The sequence below is a fragment of the Perna viridis genome, chromosome 4, assembly GCF_037379345.1.
Source record: "Perna viridis isolate PV_CMFRI_1.1 ecotype Kerala chromosome 4, ASM3737934v1, whole genome shotgun sequence".
Lineage (NCBI taxonomy): Eukaryota > Metazoa > Mollusca > Bivalvia > Mytilida > Mytilidae > Perna > Perna viridis.
The window spans coordinates 39,055,567-39,076,900 of record NC_142448.1 but is presented as its reverse complement, the minus strand read 5'-3'; the positions used below and the strand labels follow the sequence as shown (position 1 = coordinate 39,076,900).

Genomic DNA, 21,334 nt, shown 5'->3' with positions numbered 1-21,334 from the left:
TAAGACCTATACTGCTACCACACTCTCCTAAGAAGAGATTGTGGAAAACCATAAATCTGTGCTATCCTCTTTTGGTCCCTCTACCAAGGACGATGATTGTAATTGACCGTCTATGTACTGGATTCCTAAACTCCACAAGAATCCATATAAACAATGTTACAATGATCCTTCAATCTCAGTTTCCGCTATATAGATGATGTTTTATCTTTAAACAATCCTAATTTCGGGGATTTGATACATCGCATCTACCTAAAAGAACTTGAGATAAAGGATACTACAGACACTGTGAAGTCAGCCTCATATCTTGACCTACACTTAGAAGTCGATGGTAAAGGAAAACTATTGACCAAACTTCACGACAAACGTGATGACTTTTCATTCAGAATTGTCATCTTTCCTTTCATCTGTGGCAACATCCCTTCGGCTCCTGGGTATGACGTGTTCATATCTAACAAATAGGCTTCTGGAACAAGGTTGTGTTGCTACAAGATTGAAGTCATCACTACAGAAGTTTTATGGTCGTCATCATCAACTCGTGGATCGTTATGGTGTATCCATCAGCACCATGAAAACTGATTTATTCAACGGGTCATGGTTTTTCTTTCCTCATTTGTCTTCCCCGGACTTGACTTTTTATAAGCAATTCGGCGGGTGTTTCTATAAAAGCAGAGGACGCTTACCCTACTGGTGCACCTTATGAGGCTGACTTTATAGTGGATCTCATCTGAAAGAAAGAATATCGTTTGGCTAGATCCTTTGATCTCAGTTTCTGCTATATAGATGAAGTATTATCTTAAGACAATCCTTATTTCGAGGATCTGATACATCACATCTACCCCAAAAAACTTGAGATAAAGGATACTACAGACGCTGTGAAGTCAGCCTCATATCTTGGCCTACACTTAGAAATCAATGGTAAGGGAAAACTATGGACCAAACTTTACGACAAACATGATGACTTTTCATTCAGAATTGTCATCTTTAATTTCATCTGTGGCAATATCCCTTCAGCATCTGGGTATGACGTGTTCATATCACAACTCATACGCTATCCCAGAGCTTGCCGAGACTATGTAGACTTTTTGCATTGTGCTAGAACTCTAACAAATAGGCTTCTGGAACAGGGTTATGTTGCTACAAGACTGAAGTCATCACTACAGAAGGTTTATGGTCGTCATCACGAACTCGTGGATCGTTACGGTGTATCCATCTGCACCATGAAAACTGATTTATTCAACGGGTCATGGTTTTCCTTTCCTCGTTTGTCTACCCCGGACTTGACTTTTTATGAGCAACTCGGCGGGTGTTTCTAGAAAAGCAGAGGACACTTACCCTACCAGTGCACCTGGTCCATGCCACCAGTTTTTAGTGGAGTCTGAGTTGCTCATTTGCTTTTGTTACTTTGTATGTATGATTTTAGTAACTTTATGTTCTTTATTGTGTATGTCTGTTTTCCATGCCTGGTCTTTGTCCCTGGATTACATTCTTTTGATTACCGCTATAACCTTGGTTCCCTTGATTACTCTTCTACAAGTACAAAAACAGAGACCAATAATTAAAGAGATAAGAAACTTGTTAAATAGCCAGTTTGTTGAAAGAATTATCTCATGGTGGAGAACGAGATTCCATGACCTTTCCACTTATTTATTAAACTTCTTTTTCCCCTTTTGATGAAATGATTTGAAATCAACTGAAGCGGACACCCAGTGGATGTAAAAATGGGAAACTGAAGATTTTAAGTCATTATCTTTCAAAAAATAAGTTGTGATAGGATAAAGTGGAACTAATGGTTTTAATTTTGACATATTGTTCCCTGCTGGATGCTAATTCGTAATGTATAACTTTATTGACATACCATTTAATCATGTTTGTTTTCCCTACCTATTTAACATACTGGCAAGCTGGAAAATGGTGTCACATAATATATAGAAAGTGCCCCCCCCCCCCCCAAAAAAAAAAACCCCATCCCCTTTGCAGATTCAGAGGTGGATCCTGAGTTTTTCAGGAGGTCTACTCTAGGGCATGAATATATAATACTCATATAGTTTTATAAATTCTCTCTGTAAAGGAAAGACAGATGCCAATTATATGGCAGGACTTTTTTTTCAATTTTTTCCCACAAAATGAGAAAACGCAGTTATTGCCCTGACTTACAGACTATACTGGTTTTCATCGAGTTTCAATTCAATAGCATTATTACATTATTATATTAAAGTTTGTATCAAGGTTTTTTGTAGATAATCATTTACACATATGATTGTGGAACCTGCAACGAAAATTTGACTACCATTTCCCGCCATTCTACTTCGGAAGTCTCTCGAATTTAGCTTTCGGTACACTTGGGCGTTTTCTTACAAAGCAAAACCACCCACCGAACGGAGGAAAGCAGACTTTCAGTTCTTTTAAGTAACTATCACGATAATAACATAGTTTACCAATCAAAATTAAGGTTTTGAACAACGGTATGTATCAATTTTGTTTCATTTAAATCGATCTGCCCCCATAAAGATGTCTTTCTTTCTTGGCCTGATGGATATTATTCTGACTGGATTTTTAAGTGTCACTTAACTCATGGCCTCCTACAAAGCTGAAGGTTGTTGGCAAGCTTTTCGTTCAGATTTGGTGTTATCCCCTGGAGTAAAACGTACGATTGTGTGGAATAACAATTTCTTGTGGTAGTCGTAATTGTATGTTAATGTTCCATTCATAAATAGACCTTTTTTTTGGTTAGTTGATCAGCTTGCTCAGTATGCACTTTCGTGAGGTAGGCCTGGGTTAGAACAAAAGAATTTTCCTCATGGAAGTGTACATTGAGCATGCTAATAGAGCATGCTCTTCGACTATTCTACAGTTAGCACACTAGATGAACTATCGGAGGTCATTAAAAAAAAATTTCTCCTGCATCATATCCCAAAAGGGATTACATATGAAGAATAACTTGTGAAAGTTAGTTTGTAATAGTAAATGCCACGAAAAAACAAGCCTGGATTGTTTCTGAAGAAAAATGTTCCTTTAAATCTCGTATGAGCAACTCCTACTCGTAATGAAGTGTACATTTACATATGCAAGAGCCTATGTGTGTGACTTCAATTAGCCCAATTGACTGGGAAAAGTATAATTGACACTCAGACAAGTAAAAGTTTAAAAGGACAACCTAAATGCAAGGAAATTTTAAGACACTTTGCATGTATATGTACATGTAAGTTAGTCTAGTGTTACATGTATGTGCAATAATAACTGACAGGACAAGTGTTACAAAAAGATAATGTACATGTAATTACTTGGAGCACTGAGCCTGTCAAGTCTGCCCCTTGGCCATAAAGTTTTAACTGTTACATTCTAAACAAAAGTATATCATAAGGTTGGCATATTGTTGTTCAGCCGAGGTTTCACCTTTACTTCAACCAAACTATTAGTCTTAGAGTAAAATTTTATGGCCCCTACCCCATGTAACTGTTCCTATACATCTATGTTTATTATAAGCCTATTAGGAACTATTTAAATAAAGACTGCTATCCGTAAGACGACATTTAGGAAATTTTATTACTTTAATGCTAGTCAACAAAACCTGTGCCATGCTGACTTTCTGTTAAAGACAGGATGACAGTTACGCTTTGAGAGAAATGTAAAAAAAAAACCTGTTACGTGTAACTCAAAAGCCCTAATGACATACTGTATTTGGATAAAATGACAGGGTCCCAGCTAAAAATAGGGTTGATCAGGTAACCGTAAATACATGTAGACATATATTATTTATAGTCCCATGAATCTGTGCCTGGTGCAAAAAAAATGTATCATAGTTTGAGTGACTCCTTAGATAATTTTCCTTCCTATCCTTTACCTGTTCTTGTACATTTAGTAAATGTACCATTTAGATATTAATTACAATGCAGTTGTTGATTTTTAATTAAAGTATTTACATGTTGTACTTCACTTTTCTCTCACATGATAAAAAATGAAAAAACATTTTTCTAAGCGTCATACATGTATTCATTCTCCCATTTTTTTAGTCTTACTTCGTTTTTTTTTCATCAGGCATTACAAAGGTACCTTCTTTTTCTTGTGAAATTCTGAGTATATTTCACAATGTACATGTATGTTGAATGACTTGATGTTTTAAAAAAAAAAAACAGAATAGAACAGTAGAATTTAGTAGTACACATGTATTTTTCAAATATTTTTTTCAAGACAACTGCATTTTAATTTTTATCTATTTAGGTACTTACAGTCCAATTAGACTCCAAGAACCTAAATGTTGCGAAGAAACCCAACTAGAATTGAGGTCAAATTGGATGACCTTGAAGAATACACAGAAATGAAGAAGGAAAAAGAAATAGAGAAAGCCAAGCATAGATTACAAACAAGTGACTGTCATACCCCAACAAATGATTCTTTGATTGATACAAGGTCAAGGACAGAGATAATTCATGAAAGAATCGGATACGATCCAAAACCTCATCCTCAACCTACCCTAAAAGGAACCGTTCGATAGAATTGTTGTGAACCTTTGAAAAAAACTTTATGGATCTGCTACTTTGGAAAACAATGTAGCACATGTGTAATCTCCTTTTTACAAATGGGAAACAAATGATACATGATATGCATTTATTTTGATATACATTTACACTTTTAAGAGAAAATATTAAGACATTCTTGTTAAAAAATCCTGTAATTCTTCTTAATATGCAAAATATATTGTTGACATATTAATGTGCACTAATGCACTGGTCGTCTGGTCCGGCTAGTAAAACGGTTTGGGCCATTCAGTTTTTGTATGCTTCACATGTACAAATGTAATTTTAAACAAAAATGTTTCAAATATTATATCTTCAGAAGTAAAAAATAGATTGTTGTTTAACTTCTTTCTTTAAGGAGGTAGATCTAAGGTAAGGAACATAACTCATGAGATCATTGATATGTTTGTATTATATTTAATTTCACCAAAGCCTCTCAAGCTTTCGTTTGAAGCAGAATAAAATGAATCCAAGTTAATAAGATGCTTATGTACGATTGATGTAAAATGGTTGTGTCCCTTACCCTAGGTCTACCTCCTTAAATTACTCAGAACACTGCGTAAAAAAATAATATTGCATGTTGCATTACTCAAGTTTACATGTATATGTGTCAAAATTAAATTATTTAATACATGTATAAGACTTGTATTTGAGCATGTTTATGGTTGCTACCAGTATTATTAATTACATTTTGAAGATTTTGTTATTTTTATGACCAAAACATTACTTTCTGGATCTTTTTTAATAACAATACATGTCAGGAGTGATTAAAAACATTTCTTTAAAAAAAAAAAAACAAGATCAAATACATTTAAAACAATTGTCCTTCACCTGTCAAGAAATTGTGCATTTGATGATTATTTATCAATTTGTCCCCATCACAGTGTCAGGAATGGAAAGAACTTGTCACCAGATTGTGTTCATACAACTTACACATATACATATGAATATCTATTGATATACAGTTAAACTATGCTTGATATTTAAATTGACATTTGGATTAGCTTGAAAGATGATGAATAAATATTTAATCTTTAGAAAGTTGTAAAGTGTCTGCTTTATTGGAGTGTACAGGTATATAAGTGATTATTTCTGCTGTTTACATCGAATTATATATCTACATTTGTACATGTAAATGAATCTTTATTTATCAGGTCAGTTTATCTTATTGCAGTTTTTTTCTTTTTAGATCTTTTGATTTTGCAGGGGTTCAGATTAGTGGTGGTCCTTGTCTCAGGTCTATGAATTTTTTTAAGTACAATGTACATGTATTTTTGTATGTGCAAGTGCAAGTGTCCCACTATGCTATTTAAGGACTTGATAAAGTTAAATATGAACATTTGGCTGTCCATTATAGGGATGTGCGTGAAGTAAGTAGGGTTCCAAATTAAAATTGGCAGATTGAATTTCAAATCATTGTCTTGAGGATTGCTCAATTTTTTGCAAAACATTAATAAACCCCCCCCCCCAAAAAAAAAAACAAAACAAAAGCAAAACACTCCAACAAGTTTATCAGTATACATAGCTGATTAAGCTGGGTTTAAAATCACTCCCATGAAAGGGTCGGGGGTTTCATTCATTTTTGGAAATGCAGGTTCCTTTGCTTTTGTAGGAGGTACTTTTCATCATTTTCTTTTATAAACGTATGAATTTCTTTTTTAAATTGAGGAGGTACCATTTGGTAGCTTAGAAGGGTATAAATACCTGATACTGCCTTTTATGAAAGGCCTGAAGAGTTGCTGAGATTTTTACATAAATAAAAAAAAAAAAAAAACTTGCAATAGTAAGGTAATAAGTGATTGAAACATTAAATTGCACACTCATGTAGTACAACCTACAGTGTAGATCAAGGTGTAGCTGCAAACAAAATTCAAATTGCTCACACTAGTGGTTGCTGTGATGTCTGGAAAGAAACTTCACAAATTCATGATGGAGCTTACACCAAATTTCACATGATTTCAATGTTTTTGTGACACAAATTTATTAGACATATACATTTACCAATATTTTCAAGTACAAACCAGAAAAACTCAATGATCCAGATGCCTAATAGCAAGAGATAATAAACATCCTATGAATGTAACCTACATGGAAGAACAGACAGTTCTTTCATAGAATACTATATTTACATATAACAAACAACATGCACAATAAATACTAGGTCAAATAACACTGTTATGTACATGTACATGTACTAATTTTTAAAAAATGAAATACAAGTTGATAAGACAGTTTTGGATCAGTGGTTGCTCCTGTAACTGGATATCTCATACCTGCTAACCCTCCAACTTTGTGGTGGGGGGGAGACTTCCAGAAATTTACTAATTCAATCAAAATGTTAGATTTGTGGAAAGTTTTTGGTTAAAATTACCATCTTTTCTTTGAATAATATGAATAGCCTAATTTTTACATCCAAAATTTGCTTTTACAATAAAATCTCATATGAGTGTCAATTGTGGGGGATCAGTTCCGAAGGTTACCAGGTATGATTTCGTATTTGTTCCTATGGTTCTATGTTTTGATAAGATTATAAAAGTAAAGACAAGAGTGCATGACCTCTACCTTCATGGTTGGTGTTAACTGGAAAACAGAACAATATTGCTTCACTCTCTAATTCCTTTACTTTGTCTCTATCCCTTTCAAGTTTTCTGTAAGATTTTTTTTTTACCCCAATTGAATGTAGAAAATATCAAAGTACCTTTTCAAACCTTTTTGTGCAGTATTTACCATGTACTACAAAACAAGTTTTAATTACAGTTTGAATTATTTACACAAAAGCTTTGGCCATTTTAAGTTGCTCATCCCCCACCCCCTTATGGTCTCAGTATCATATTAATTTTCCCATAGACTTCTATAGTGAAGTGCATATTTTTAGGATTTTTTAAAAAATATGTAAAATGATTCAATAAAACTTTCACTTATGTAGCATTTCTAAGGACATGTGAAAAAATAATTTCCCGCAAAGAAAATAGGGTGAGTCCACGAAGATTGGACAGAAAAGTAGTCTTGAACTATAAATAGCCATTTTTCCTACTTTCACTTTCGTTTTGCACTCACCAAACCAACCTTTTCAGTGGAACATTTTTATGATATTATGTTAGATTTTCTTTTAAAAAAGTTCTTCATCTTACAGTGTGATGTTTGCTTATTTTTTAAGTCATTGTTCATGTCTTTCGACAAAACATTAGTTTGTAGAGAGGCAAAAAGAAAATGCACTATATTTTTATAGCATCCATGTTTTGACGTACACCCACTCAGGGATATGCAATACGATACTGGTACCTATTAGTAATAAACATTTCAATATAATCCTAAAAGTTGTTGTTTTTCTGCTAGAGCATTCATTTTCATACTGAAAATTCAGAATATCATTGCCCTGCTACAAACATGAGTTTTCTATTAAAATTCTTATATAGGTACCCTATTCCAGGCATAAGACTAATATCTCAATGTTAGCTAGAAAATATTACTTTTGATAAAAAGCTGCTGCATTAATCAAACTAAGCAACTTTGTGGTTTATTCTGACATGGTAGATACATGAGCTGTACTATGAGTTCCAAATCATTATTTAATCCCCACTTGTGAGTTCCATATATGGAAATATTAATATCTGAACCTCCTTTTTTGTCTTTAACTCAAGGGAGCCTCTTGTTTAAAGTAAAGTATAATGACCGGTACAACCAACTGTTTTAAACTATAGATATGGTCATTTCAATTATAATGAATCCAGAAAAAATTATACCAATATCATAGTTTTAAAAAATATAGCTTTTCATATGCAGAAAATACAGATTTTAAGCCATTTTGGTACCCCAGGCAGATACAAATGGACCTAAATATGACAGGAAAAGGACATTTTCTTTAAAACAGATAGCTATGATGCACGAAATATAGTTTACTGGTATGAATATTATAATAACAATTGTCTGCTTTAGATACTTTTTGAAAAAATTCAGTTTTTATATGAAAAAATACCATTATTTTTCTTGCCACATTAGAATCTGTCCATTTGAACCACTAAAAAAAGTCCACTAAAAAATTGGCTGATGACTTTTGTAACATTTCTGTGTTTAAATCAACCACACAGTTATATGGCAACTCATTTTAGCTATTTATTTGAAAGAAAAACAAAAAATAAAAAAAATATTCATTTTTTCATATATAAGAGGCAATGTATGGAAAATGACTATTTTCAAGTCCTAACCACATACTTAAAATGTGTTGTAACTTGAAAACTATCCTTTATGCAGGAGTATTACTTGCTTTAGGTTACCTGAATATAGATATGCTCATCATAAATAGTCAAGATAATAATTTTATTGAACTGATATCCTACAAATTCATGAAAACAAAATGCATTTCCAAATTTGGTAAAGATTAACCATAAATGCAAAAAACCAGAGCTACCATAAAAAATCAGGTTCAAAAATTGGCTAATTCATCTTAAAAGTGTTACCTGCATTGGGGTACTACTTTTTCAGCTGGTAAAGACCACTTGCTGAATATCCAACTTTACTTGAAAAACTGGCTTACTAGGTCTCAGTATCGTATTAATTTTCCCATAGACTTCTATAGTGAAGTGCATATTTTTAGGATTTTTTAAAAAATATGTAAATTGATTCATTAAAACTTTCACTTATATAGCATTTCTAAGGACATGTGAAAAAATAATTTCCCGTAAAGAAAATAGGGTGAGTCCACAAAGATTGGACAGAAAAGTAGTCTTGAACTATAAATAGCCATTTTCCCTACTTTCACTTTCGTTTTGCACTCACCAAACCAACCTTTTCAGTGGAACATTTTTATGACATTATGTTAGATTTTCTTTTAAAAAAGTTCTTCATCTTAAAGTGTGATGTTTGCTCTATTTTTTAAGTCATTGTTCATGTCTTTTGACAAAACATTAGTTTGTAGAGAGGCAAAAAGAAAATGCACTATATTTTTATAGCATCCATGTTTTGACGTACACCCACTCAGGGATATGCAATACGATACTGGTACCTTATATTTTAATGTATTGGAGTTATCTTTCTTGGCATATAAAAAGTAGTGTGAAAGTTAATTCTCATGTCGAGCAAGCTTATAAATGTGGGGTTAAATATAGTCTTCTTTGTTATATTGCTGTTTTTCTTATTTTTCTGTCTGTCTGTCACACTTTTTTATGAGTTTTTTTGCAACTATATCACAACCACTTGATTTAGAAAAAAATCAAAACTATATGCTTAAATGTCAGTTAACTTCTACCGTATTAAAGTTTACATTCAAGTGTCAAAATTTGAAAGACAATTCAGAGACATCAAAATCCAACTACATGGCCTAAATTGAAAACAAAAAACGGAGACAATTTATATACACAATGTAGTAAACATAATAAAATATCATCACATTTAAAGAAACAAGACACTACACAAAAAACTAAAGCTCTTGCAAAATGAACACTAACAAAAACTGGTAGTGATATCAGGCACTCTGAAGGTTAAGCATGTCCTGCTTCACAAGCAGTACCTGTCAGATTGCAATAGAGGAAAATCTGGTTAGATTCCCATAGTAATGGAGAAGTGGTCTTCAGTAATACGCTGGAAATGTCTGTGTCATTGTAAATCTAATCAAGTGTTCTTATTCAGGAATTTAGTTACTTGAATCACTAGTTTGGAATAGAAGTGATTTGTGAATTGAAATAACTTTGTTCATTTTGCAGATGACAATCTTATACAGTTGTGTGGCTCGTGGGTTAACAATCCTTTGCAGCCAATCAAATGCTGGAGAATCCTTTGAGAATGATGCGGCATCCATGCTCCCAAATATTCCTACAAGGAATGATGGGAAGACAACATATAAATCAAACAAGTATGATTAGTTGTGTTAGCAAGGTTGCAACCATTTTATTTTAAGGGGAGGGTAGGATTCAATACAAAAAAGATAGACTGGTCCAAAATTCAGGTTAAAAGCTCAGAACAAGCATTAAGTCCATATGCAAAAATTTGAAATGGAAAGATGAAAAACCAGGACAGTAAAAAAAATAGGATGAAATATTTGTCCCCCCTTAAAATGTCAAATGGTTGATACCTCATAAAATAACATATTACTGTGTGTTGTTGTTTTTTCCTTTTATAAGTCTTTCTTTCTAACTATTTCTTACCATAGTTAATTATGAGATTTGGAAATGTATTATAAACCAACTTGTTTTTGCTGATACATGTACTTATTTTCAAGTTTCATGATATCTTAGACTAAAACATTTAACATGTATTCCATGACTAAGAAACATTTCCACAGCGATTTTTCTTTGCGATTATTTTTTTTTGTTGATACATGAGTATTGTAAAGGTATCAATTTTCACGGTTGGCTAATTTTCACAAATTCTGTCAAGTGAACATATTCGTTGGTATCAATTTTCACAGATTCAAAAAAGGATAAGCGTTATATAGTGTTAAAAATCAATTTCACATGCATTTTTTTTCTTGGTTTTCTGTTCACCGTGAAAATTACAAAATTTAGTATGTTTACAGTATCATTTGTGAAAATAAGTTTGTTTATACATGTACTCTTGTGAGAAGCTCTACTGCATTCATCTTAACTTCTGTCAAGTATGAATTCTTTATTTATTTTATTGATGCTTTTTACATAGTAGAAGTTCTTTACGTTTGTATTACAGTGAAACTGCAGCCAATCCAGGCACATGTTTTACCGCTATAGGTTCATAACAATTTAAGTATTAATTTGAGAACAGACAAGATGTGATTTTAATAAGTTTTTGGAATTTTAAGGTTCATGGATTTGAATCTCTATCAAACAAATGAATGGGAAGTTCTTTTTTGTTGAGAACCAAATTTCGTGGTTTACCAAACCCAGGAAAACCACAAAAATTGGTACCATTTTGAACAGTAATACTTTCACGGTATTCAATCATCGAATATGACAGGTTTCAATGTTTTACCTAATTTTTCATTAATATTCAAACATCACATATGACTGGTTTCACTGTATAATCTAATTTATTATCAATACTCAGGTGTCACATTCGCCTGTTTTCATATTTCACTTATATGGTCAGGTTTCCTTTTATCATCTAGTTTTTCACCTATATTAACTGCATGTTTGTTTTATATGTTGTTGGTTTGTGTTTTGTAGCTATTTATATCACTGTGTGGTAGAGAATGGTATTATTTATATGTGTGTTGCTAAACCTGAGTTCGGGAAACAACAACCCTATAATTTCCTAGCGGAGGTATTTTAAGTTCAAGTTTTTTTGCTTTTTATTAGTTATTTTTTCTGTTTGAATATTAGAGATTATTGCATATCAATTCCATAAGATTGATTTTCAGGCTAGAACTGGCATGGAAATGACAAGAAAAGCGATTCAAGTGAAGTTGCTCAAAACTTATCTGTTTATCTCCCTTTGACCTACATTATTTAAGAAATAAATCATGGAAACTTCATTTTATCATTATCATTGTATAACCATGGACATAAATTGCCAGCCCATAATAAACAATAATAAAACTGAGTTTCCATGATTTTCTTCGATTCTGCTAGGACTAGTTTTTCATATTTCTTAAAAGACACGGCCTATCTCAGAGCTAGAAATAGTAGCTTGCCGCCAGACTGAAACTGGCTATTTTTTGGCAGGGCTGGCTAATTTTAGCAAAAATCTATACAGCTATATAGTAAATGTATTGAAAAGTTGTATTCAGGACTAGCTAGAATTTGAGTGAGTTTTCTACCCTGCCTATATGATGCACAAAATGGTGACCATTATGAAGCAAAATTCTAGTGTGGCTTTGGTGAAAATGAAGTTGACGGTAATGATGTTGGTCATATCTTTTATCACTTTTTAATCACAGCTGTGGTCTAGTAGCCTTTGAAGCACGTCATATTAGAATGAAGGTTACATCACTAAAGACACAGTCATTCTAGCAATATTTTTCATTGTCTCTCCACAATACTTAAAAGAGAAAGGAAAACTTCACAAAATAAAATATAAAAATGTAGTTCTTTTGTAATTGCTACAAGTTTTATAATAGAAAAAATGCTAATGCAGGAAGAAATTACCATATTTGTAATGTAATCAAGTAAAATGGGTATTTTCATTATTCTATGATGGTACAACTGTCTTTATAAGATGCTTATCCAGATCAGGTAGTACCAATGCATACTATGTTCAAGAATCCCTTTTTTCTCAAGAATGCAAAATGGTTCTGTTGAGATCATATAATTTTACCCTTGTTTCTATAAGCTTTCCGTCTTTTATTCAATATCATATTTCATGATTTTTTTTTAAAAAGTAAATTTTTGTTAGTAATTAAAAAATTCAATTAACTTTGATATCCCATAATTTTTTTAAAATGAATTTTACTTCCTGGTATGAATGTACAAGTGAAGTGTGTATTTCCAGTGTAAAAAAGCTTAACAGCATACAGTGTTATGTTATGTGTTTAATTAAATCAGCCTTTTGAACTGAATACTTTGAAGGTACTTTTTTTTTCATCAGTCCCAATTTTTGTGGTAAAACTGGTACCCCACGATCAATAATACTTTCAAACATGTTTTTAGTACATTAAAGATTTATATTAAGTGACACTATCCAGTGGTGGATCCAGGGAGATGGAGTGGTTTGAGGGTGAACTTCGATCTGACAAAGAGATTTAAACTTTGTATTATTTCATAGATATTTGTATTTAGGTCTGATAGAAAGTTTAAGTACCACTCCATCTAAGAATCAGGCAAAATGTATATAAGGTGTTGTACATTAAGGAAAAAACGCCAAGATTTTATTGCATTAACCAATAAATTATACCTGATAACCACCAGAAATAACCATCAAAGAGTTTGTAGAATTTGCCTTTGTAAAATATTGATAGGTCAAATTCAGTTGAAATGCACTATGGAATAATGGTGGGAATTACTTTTTTCGCACTCTTTTCCTATATAAGCAGTCAAAAAGTATTCATGTCACAGATGCTTCAGGATAAACTTGAATTGCTTTTTGGTTATTTTCTAGATGTACTGAATATATTTTAGACAAAAGTAACTAAATTGTGGAAACTGATGTGCCACCCATTACCTGATTCTTACACAGAAATTTCTTTCTCAATTGACCAGTTTTATCAAGTAATGGTCTGTGGATGAAAGGATGACCAACACTATCCCCTGAAGTCAACCATTTTACTTGCTGTAACAAATGAGATATGCTTAGCACAAAAACTTGTGTATACAGAGTTTGGTTTATGAAGGGTTTTTAACTTTTTTAAATAAACCTATGTTAACTGAATGTATTACCATATGTTTAGGACAAGTTTAAGTGTATGTGTCCTGTTGTTTGTATTTACAATCTTATTATAAACCTCTTAGGCCAAAGATATTCTCTATTTGTTTCGCGATCCATTCTCTGTTCATGTAAGTACCAAATGTACCCTTATTGTCAAAAAAGGAAGAAATTAAAAGTATACCAGTATTTTCATTTTTCATTATTTTATCAATTAAAGTATTAACTTATGAAGAATTTGGCTAAAATTTATTTCTGCCTAGGAAGGAACTCAATTGTTGTGAAATTATGTTTGTTTGGACTAAATTTTACATATACAATATTACAAATGTTTATGTTGCTGCAAAAATAAGTACCAGCGTTTATTTCTCATGTTTTGTTGTACAATCAAGCTTCCGTAGTATATACAATGTAATGTGTAGACTATTTGTTTTTACTCCCTTTGTGCTATTAACAGCACAATTTTATTTCTGGACTCGTTGTTAGAAAAGGGATTTTTCCAGTACAGTAATTTCCAAGATGACAGAAATGAATGTAAGTTTTATATATATCCATGCATGTATTTGTAGATTAAAAGAAAGTTTCAAGGGGGTACGGTTGCTATGAGAGCTGTGACTGCTGGGGACCATGAGCTTGATAGTGAATTTAATTTGGTCCTTTCACAAGAAATGGTAAGTTTTGGATTGGGATGAAACGTTATATGGAAGTTAGGAATCATACATGTATGAATATAATCATGAAGTACATGTAGGCATGTTAGTTAAGAACAAGGAAAATATAATTTCATGGCAGAAACAAATTACCTGAATACCTTAAGTAATCTAAAAATGAAACGACTCTACATCCTAGATTTGACAAATCAGAGAACATTGGCCCACACTTTTACTCTAATTAATAGGAATTTTTAAAACCTTTTCGTTTTATCCAATTTATACAGGAATTATAATTGCTTCTGTATACCAGTGCTGTGAAAAATTTATGTCTTACAAAATCAACTAAAATGGGATATCAGAGATTCTGGTTAAGTAACACATGCAACTGAAGTTATTTTTATCTCTACTTTACTTTCTATTTACAGGAGAGACACTCCAAGTCTGACAATGTAAGCAAGTTACGGTCCCAGGTAGATGAGGTAAAAGATGTCATGACACAGAATATTGAAAGGGTTTTAGAAAGAGGAGAAAGACTTGATGACCTAGTGGATAAAACTGAAGATTTAGAAGCTAGTGTAAGTTTCACAGATGACCTACTTGTAGTTGCACCCTTGCTCAGCAAGTTAGCTTTTCTTGAAGTGGGCTAAAGTATTTGACTTACCTACAACAATAAAAACATTTCTAGTAGCTGCTCAACATTGCATGTCCTTCCATCATGCTTAGGGGATACATACTTTGTGTAATCAGTAACAGAAAAAGTATTAAGCCAATTTCATTCAATCTTTGTACAGTGTTTATATTAATGTACATACTGAAGATATGCACCTCCTATTATGGACAAATTAGATTAATTTTTTCTACACTTTTATCATATTTATTTTGGCAGTGTATGTTATCATTGAACTTTGTAGGAATTAGGGGCCAAAAAGGGTCTGAAAGAAGCATTTTAAGTTCATTTGATAACCTTGAGTAACAGTGAATGGGTCTTATATAAATTTTACCACAAGTTGCCACACCACAAAAGGAAAACTGGGATTGATTTTTGGGGTTGTGACTTAGCCAAATAAGAATAAAGGACCACAAAGGGACCAGAAACAAAGTTTTTTTCTGATTTCTGGAAGATAACTAGAGTAAAAATGAATAGATTGCTTTGAAATTGTACTACTAGGTACCATACCCCCACAGGAAGTTTTGGATTGACTTTGCAGGTGTCTGTATTTGTAAGAAGCAAGACTGGAACCATTCAGGAATAAGGACCAAAAAGTGACCTCCAGTTCGGGTCAAATTTTATTCTTTGTCAAATGTCTTATCAGAATCAAAATTCAAGGCTGTGTCAAGTTTGAATGGTATGTCTATACTAGCCCCAACCGTTCAGGGTTCAACCTCTATGATCATATCAAGCTGTGTCCTGCGAAGCATTTTATTTGAAATTGTAGAAAACATTTAGAGTATGAAATTTGTAGAAAATCACTGGGAGAAAAATTGCAATACTATAATTAAAAAGTTGCATGCAACTTTAAGCACTAGCTGACAAAGGGAAACTTCAGATCTCCATCTAGCTTCTGTGTTTCTTCTAAGTAATTTTCCTTAGTTGAATTTTGCATTAAAACTTAAGGTGTATTGTCTATTTGTGTCAACCAAACCCACTTTTGACTGAGGGATATGCCCAGATGTCTAAAAGGCAGGTGTTCAGCTTACACAGGTACAAAGCATTGAAACTTATATATATGTGCTTGAGTGGATGAATGTCTCATTGGAAATCATGATGATTGGGGGTTTTAACAGTCTTGACTTTCTGTTCTCATACGACCAACCCTTCAGGAGATTCTATTAGTAGATGTATGTTAGTAGTTGGAAGTAGCGGAGCCCAACTCAGTCAGAGTATGTCCTACTAGCAGCTGGACTGCTTTTGATGTTCTGGCCTACTCCCAGACCCCACATGGCCTGAGAGCATTTCCCTACTCAAACTAGGAGTATGTCAACATATAGAGTGTTGGCAATCATACCACATCTCCTATTTTTTATATTCAAAAGATGTTTGGTTTATTCAGGTTACCAGTTAAGTTCAAATTTTTGAAAGAATCAGGCAAAAAGGGAAAAATCTGAACCATGCATGTCAAAAACCCATTAATCTGACAGTATAATATCACTCGAGGATACTTTCTCTATTTGAAAAGACAATTATTTGATCTCTTCATCACTGAATTTGCTCAGAAATTTTTCAATAGAATGTTAGAAAAATAAAGTTTTTGACTGAGTTATCTGCCCTTGAAATGTTCATTTACAGTACAATTCAATGAAATTTTGTCTCAATTTACCAAAGTGATATGGAAAATCTTACTTTTTTCTTGATTGTGATGGTGTAAACAGTCAAATTAAACTTTCAAAATGGTGTTTTTATTTTCATACCATGTTTCATCCACTGCATGATTCTTACAAATACTGACACTTAAGGAGGTAGACCTAGGGTATAAGGGACACAACTCTTAAAAATCATTGGAACATTTGTATTCAGCATCTTACATCAATCTTATGTAAGCATCTAATTAACTTGGATTCATTTTATTCTGCTTCAAACGAAAGCTTGAGAGGCTTTGGTGAAATTGAATATGATACAAACATACCACTGATTTCATGAGTTATGTCCCTTACCCTAGGTCTACCTCCTTAAGTCATGGTCTGGTTAAGATAGGTTTTAATGTATGTGATCTGAATTTGTTTATCTGTTTATCTATTTCTAGGCTGCCACATTCCAGAAAACAGCCAAAAGAATTAAAAGAAAATACTGGTGGAAGAATACCAAGATGATGTTAATTCTTGTGACTGTAGGCATTGTTGTTGTTATAATCATTGCCATACTTATTGCCTATGGAGCTGGGGCATTCAAAAGTTCAGGCTCATCATCATCAGATAGTTCTGTCACTACGACAGTTCCACCCTCCGGTTGAAAAGAAACTTGTCAGTAAACACTTGACTATTACTGTAAATTCTTCAATTATTGTATGGATTTTATTCTTATTATGATTGTATTTGTGTATATTAATAGTTTCTGAAAGGTTTTTTTACAGAAACATATATATATTAAACAAATTAACATGGTAATATGAAAACTTCTTTATCCAAACCCTGAATAAACCAAAATCAATAGTTATTGAATTTACAGTGAACACAGGTCAGGTCTCATTATAATACTTACCATTACATGTTAAAAAAATCAATTGTATCATTGTTGACATAGCAAAAAAATGTTAAGTTGGATGAGTTATCTCCCCTGTGCATTCAATCTTCAAGTAGGTTATTTTAGTTAGATGGAATTTATTGTCTCAGTTCCTTATTTTAGTTTTTGTGCAATATTTTATGTCTTTTAACTTTATGGTGCAATAAAATACGTACATACCAGTATAATGTCATGTATACTGGTAAAAGAAACTTTGGCAGGGTGCAATTTTTACACCCATTGGAAAACCAGTCATGTCCCCATTTCATAGTTGACGTTGAGATATTTCTCATGTGTTTTGAAAATAAATGAATTTGATATTTTTTATGTATTAAGACACTGATGTAAGTAATTATTAAAAGATTAAGCAAGGATTGCAGAAAATGTAATTTTATTAAATATCAAATTAGTTTTAATAGGGTTTATTTGAATGACTGTGTAAAATACAATATTTTAAGTGATTTTTAAAGTAATTGATATGCAATGATATTTTAACACCTTCTTCCTGTAGGTATGCCATATGATGGGATTCTTTTTTGGTAAAATTCAACATCTTTCTGTTTACCGTGGACTTTTGTTCATTGGTGACATATTTTGGAAGTTAAAATTTTTGTTACAATTTTCTCAACGACTATTCTCCGAGCGGCTTGAAAATTTAAAACAATCTTTTTATGGTAGGATCCACTTCAGAAAAAAATTGACAACAACTTCTTGTTTACTGAAGACTTTTATGTTCCTGATATCTTGATTGAAAGCAGGGGTAATACTAGTGAGCCAATTCTCACAGATTTCTTGTTTTGTTTGTCATTTTTAAGTCATTTCCCTTGTTAAAAATGTTACAGCAAGTTGTATAGTACACATCAGGGAATTACATTGGTCTTCTTATGATTGATTGACCATTACCTGATAGATGTCATAGGTAGTTAAATTGTCAGTAATGAAGGAAGATTTAAACTATCTATTGTACTTAAATTGAAGTACATGTACTTATGAAATAGTGGAAAATTTAAATCTCCTAGTTAATTTCCAGCTAACTACCTAAGACATTTCATCAATGATAGTTAATCAACCAAGGGAAGACCAACTTTATTCCTTGAAGTGAACTATTGTACTCACTGTAATTCTGAAAAAAAAAATGTTCAAAAATTTGTTGTTAGTGTGTTTTGTTTTGTTTTTATTTTCAGTTTTATATATCAACTGTGTTTTTTTAAGTATGAATTTTATAAATTTTGAATTGACACCACAATACCTAGAGTGGCTTACAGTGAAACATTCCACACAGCCCTTACGTTGATGTCCTGATTCCATCAAACAAAATCATTTGATATTAAATACAATATCTGTAGTTAAACAGGCTTTTAAAAAATTGGCCACACATTTACATTTCTATTGACAGGCAAAGTTTGAGTATGTCCAGAAAGTATAACTTAAGGTCGCAGGACCACAAAACTTGAAAAATTACTCAAGTCTGAGAAAATTCTTAAATTCTTAACTGTTTGTAACATCATCGATTTCAAATACTTTGATAGGTGTTACCATGGAAGTTAAGAATATTCTCAGACTAAAGTATTTTTTAACTTTTATGGCATGGGACCAGGTGACTGACCAAATGTTTAACTAGACTTTATATTATTGTTGTTCTTGTTTTGCCATAAAGTCTTGGTTTGTTTTATTAATTTTGGTTCAGAGCTGCAAATGTCAGTATGGTGATACCCTCTTGATATTTTAACACACATTATTGAATACCACATGAACATGATTTATCCATTAACAAGAATTAGAATAGTTATTGTTTTCTGGTATGAAACAAGTTATTTTAAATGTCTTAGAAATAAAATAGTATTATAATAATCATTGTTGCTTCAATTTTAATTATACAATGTACTACAGGGGTAAATCTGGAGTTTTTAACAAGGGGGTTACAGGCAGAAGGAGGTTCCAACCCTATGAAACCCCCTTTCCATTCAATAAACCCCCTTTCCATTGGATTTGCCACTATACTGTCAGAATGTCTTGATCATTATTTGAATATATCTATGATTAGAACCTATAAGGAGTCTATGTTTAACTTCATTTGACCTAAATTAATGATGAATCAGTACAGATAGCCAAAGTCTGTTAGCCCTGAGTCTGTTTGCTCTGAGTCCTGTTTGCCCTGAGTCCTGTTTGCCTTGCAAAACCTCTCCATTCAAATATGGTCCTTCTGGTCACGTCGTTACGGAAGATTTAACCATTATCGAAAACGAATCTCTGTGTAATATCCTTTCTAAAGGTCCCAAGTACCGTGAACCACGCTCCATAAATGGAATTATAACTTTAAAGTTCTTATGGATGCCGTCGAGGACTATGCAAGAAAATGGATAAAACGAGAATAAGAAGACATTGATTCTCTGTCAGAGTGGTTAAAGGCCGTGAGGTCTTTAATTTTGAAAAATTTTCTAAAAAGATGGTACACCTAGATACAAATATATAGTTCTTGGTAGAGATTCCTCATACTTTGTAAGAAATTATTCTAAAACATCTTCCAAATATACAGAGGAAGATGTTTACAAAATGCTGGAATTTTTAATCGACAACATATTTGTCCAGTGTGGTGGACGTGTCTTTCAACAAACGGTCGGCATTCCAATGGGAACAAATTGTGTTCCTTTACTTGCTGACCTATTCCTTCACTCTTATGAGGCTGACTTTATAGCTGATCTGATCAGAAAGAAAGAAAGAATATCGTTTGGCTAGATCCTTCAATCTCAGTTTCCGCTATATAGATGACGTATTATCTTTAAACAATCCTAATTTCGGGTATTTGATACATCGCATCTACCCAAAAGAAATTGAGATAAAGGATACTACAGACACTGTGAAGTCAGCCTCATATCTTGACCTACACTTAGAAATCGATGGTAAAGGAAAACTATTGACCAAACTTTACGATAAACGTGATGACTTTTCATTCAGAATTGTCCACTTTCCTTTCATCTGTGGCAACATCCCTTCGGCTCCTGCGTATGGAGTGTTCATATCACAACTCATACATTATACCTTATACGAGCTTGCCGAAAATACGCAGACTTTTTGTATCGCACTAGAACTCTAACAAATAGCCTCTGCAGCAGGGTTATGTTGCTACAAGATTGAAGTCATCACTAAAGAAGTTTTATGGTAGTTATCATGAACTCGTGGATCGTTATGGTGTATCCATTAGCACCATGAGAACTGATTTATTCAACGGGTCATAGTTTTCCTTTCCTCGTTTGTCTACCCCAGACTTGACCTTTTATAAGCAACTCGGCGGGTGTTTCTAGAAAAGCAGAGGACGCTTACTCTACCGGTGCACCTGGTCCATGCTCCCAGTGTTTAGTGGAGTCCGAGTTGTTCATTTACTTTTGTTACTTTGTATGTATGATTTTAGTTACTTTATGTTCTTTGTTGTGTATGTCTGTTTTCCATGTCTGGTCTTTGTCCCTGGATTACATTCTTTTGATTACCGCTATAACCTTGGTTCCCTTGATTTCCCTACTACATTTTGGTCTCTTAATACTTGAGTCTTTTTGCCTGGCCCTTACCCACAGTTGATAGTTCCCCTACATCTTTGTGTTTATGAACACAGATGGATATAGGTTCAGCAGATGAACATGTCAGACCACCCGACTACTACCAGACAAGGTCATGTATTCAAGGAACAA

General features: G+C 32.9%; 1 protein-coding gene across 2 annotated transcripts; it reads left to right on the top strand.

The window, feature by feature from the left end:
* The first annotated feature begins 2,338 nt into the window (after nucleotides 1-2,338).
* LOC148620025 (vesicle-associated membrane protein 7-like) lies at nucleotides 2,339-19,502 on the top strand. 2 transcript variants are annotated; one of them, XM_088580537.1, is made up of 6 exons: nucleotides 2,339-2,406; nucleotides 10,214-10,362; nucleotides 11,648-11,744; nucleotides 14,351-14,452; nucleotides 14,860-15,009; nucleotides 17,176-19,502. In XM_088580537.1, the coding sequence occupies exons 2-6, from the start codon at nucleotides 10,214-10,216 to the stop codon at nucleotides 17,380-17,382; spliced, it is 705 nt and encodes a 234-aa protein (XP_088436663.1). In that variant the 5' UTR covers nucleotides 2,339-2,406; the 3' UTR covers nucleotides 17,383-19,502. The 2 variants fall into 2 exon arrangements, with proteins under 2 accessions (XP_088436663.1, XP_088436662.1); XM_088580536.1 differs by having other exon boundaries at nucleotides 2,339-2,462.
* Nucleotides 19,503-21,334: the final 1,832 nt, after the last annotated feature.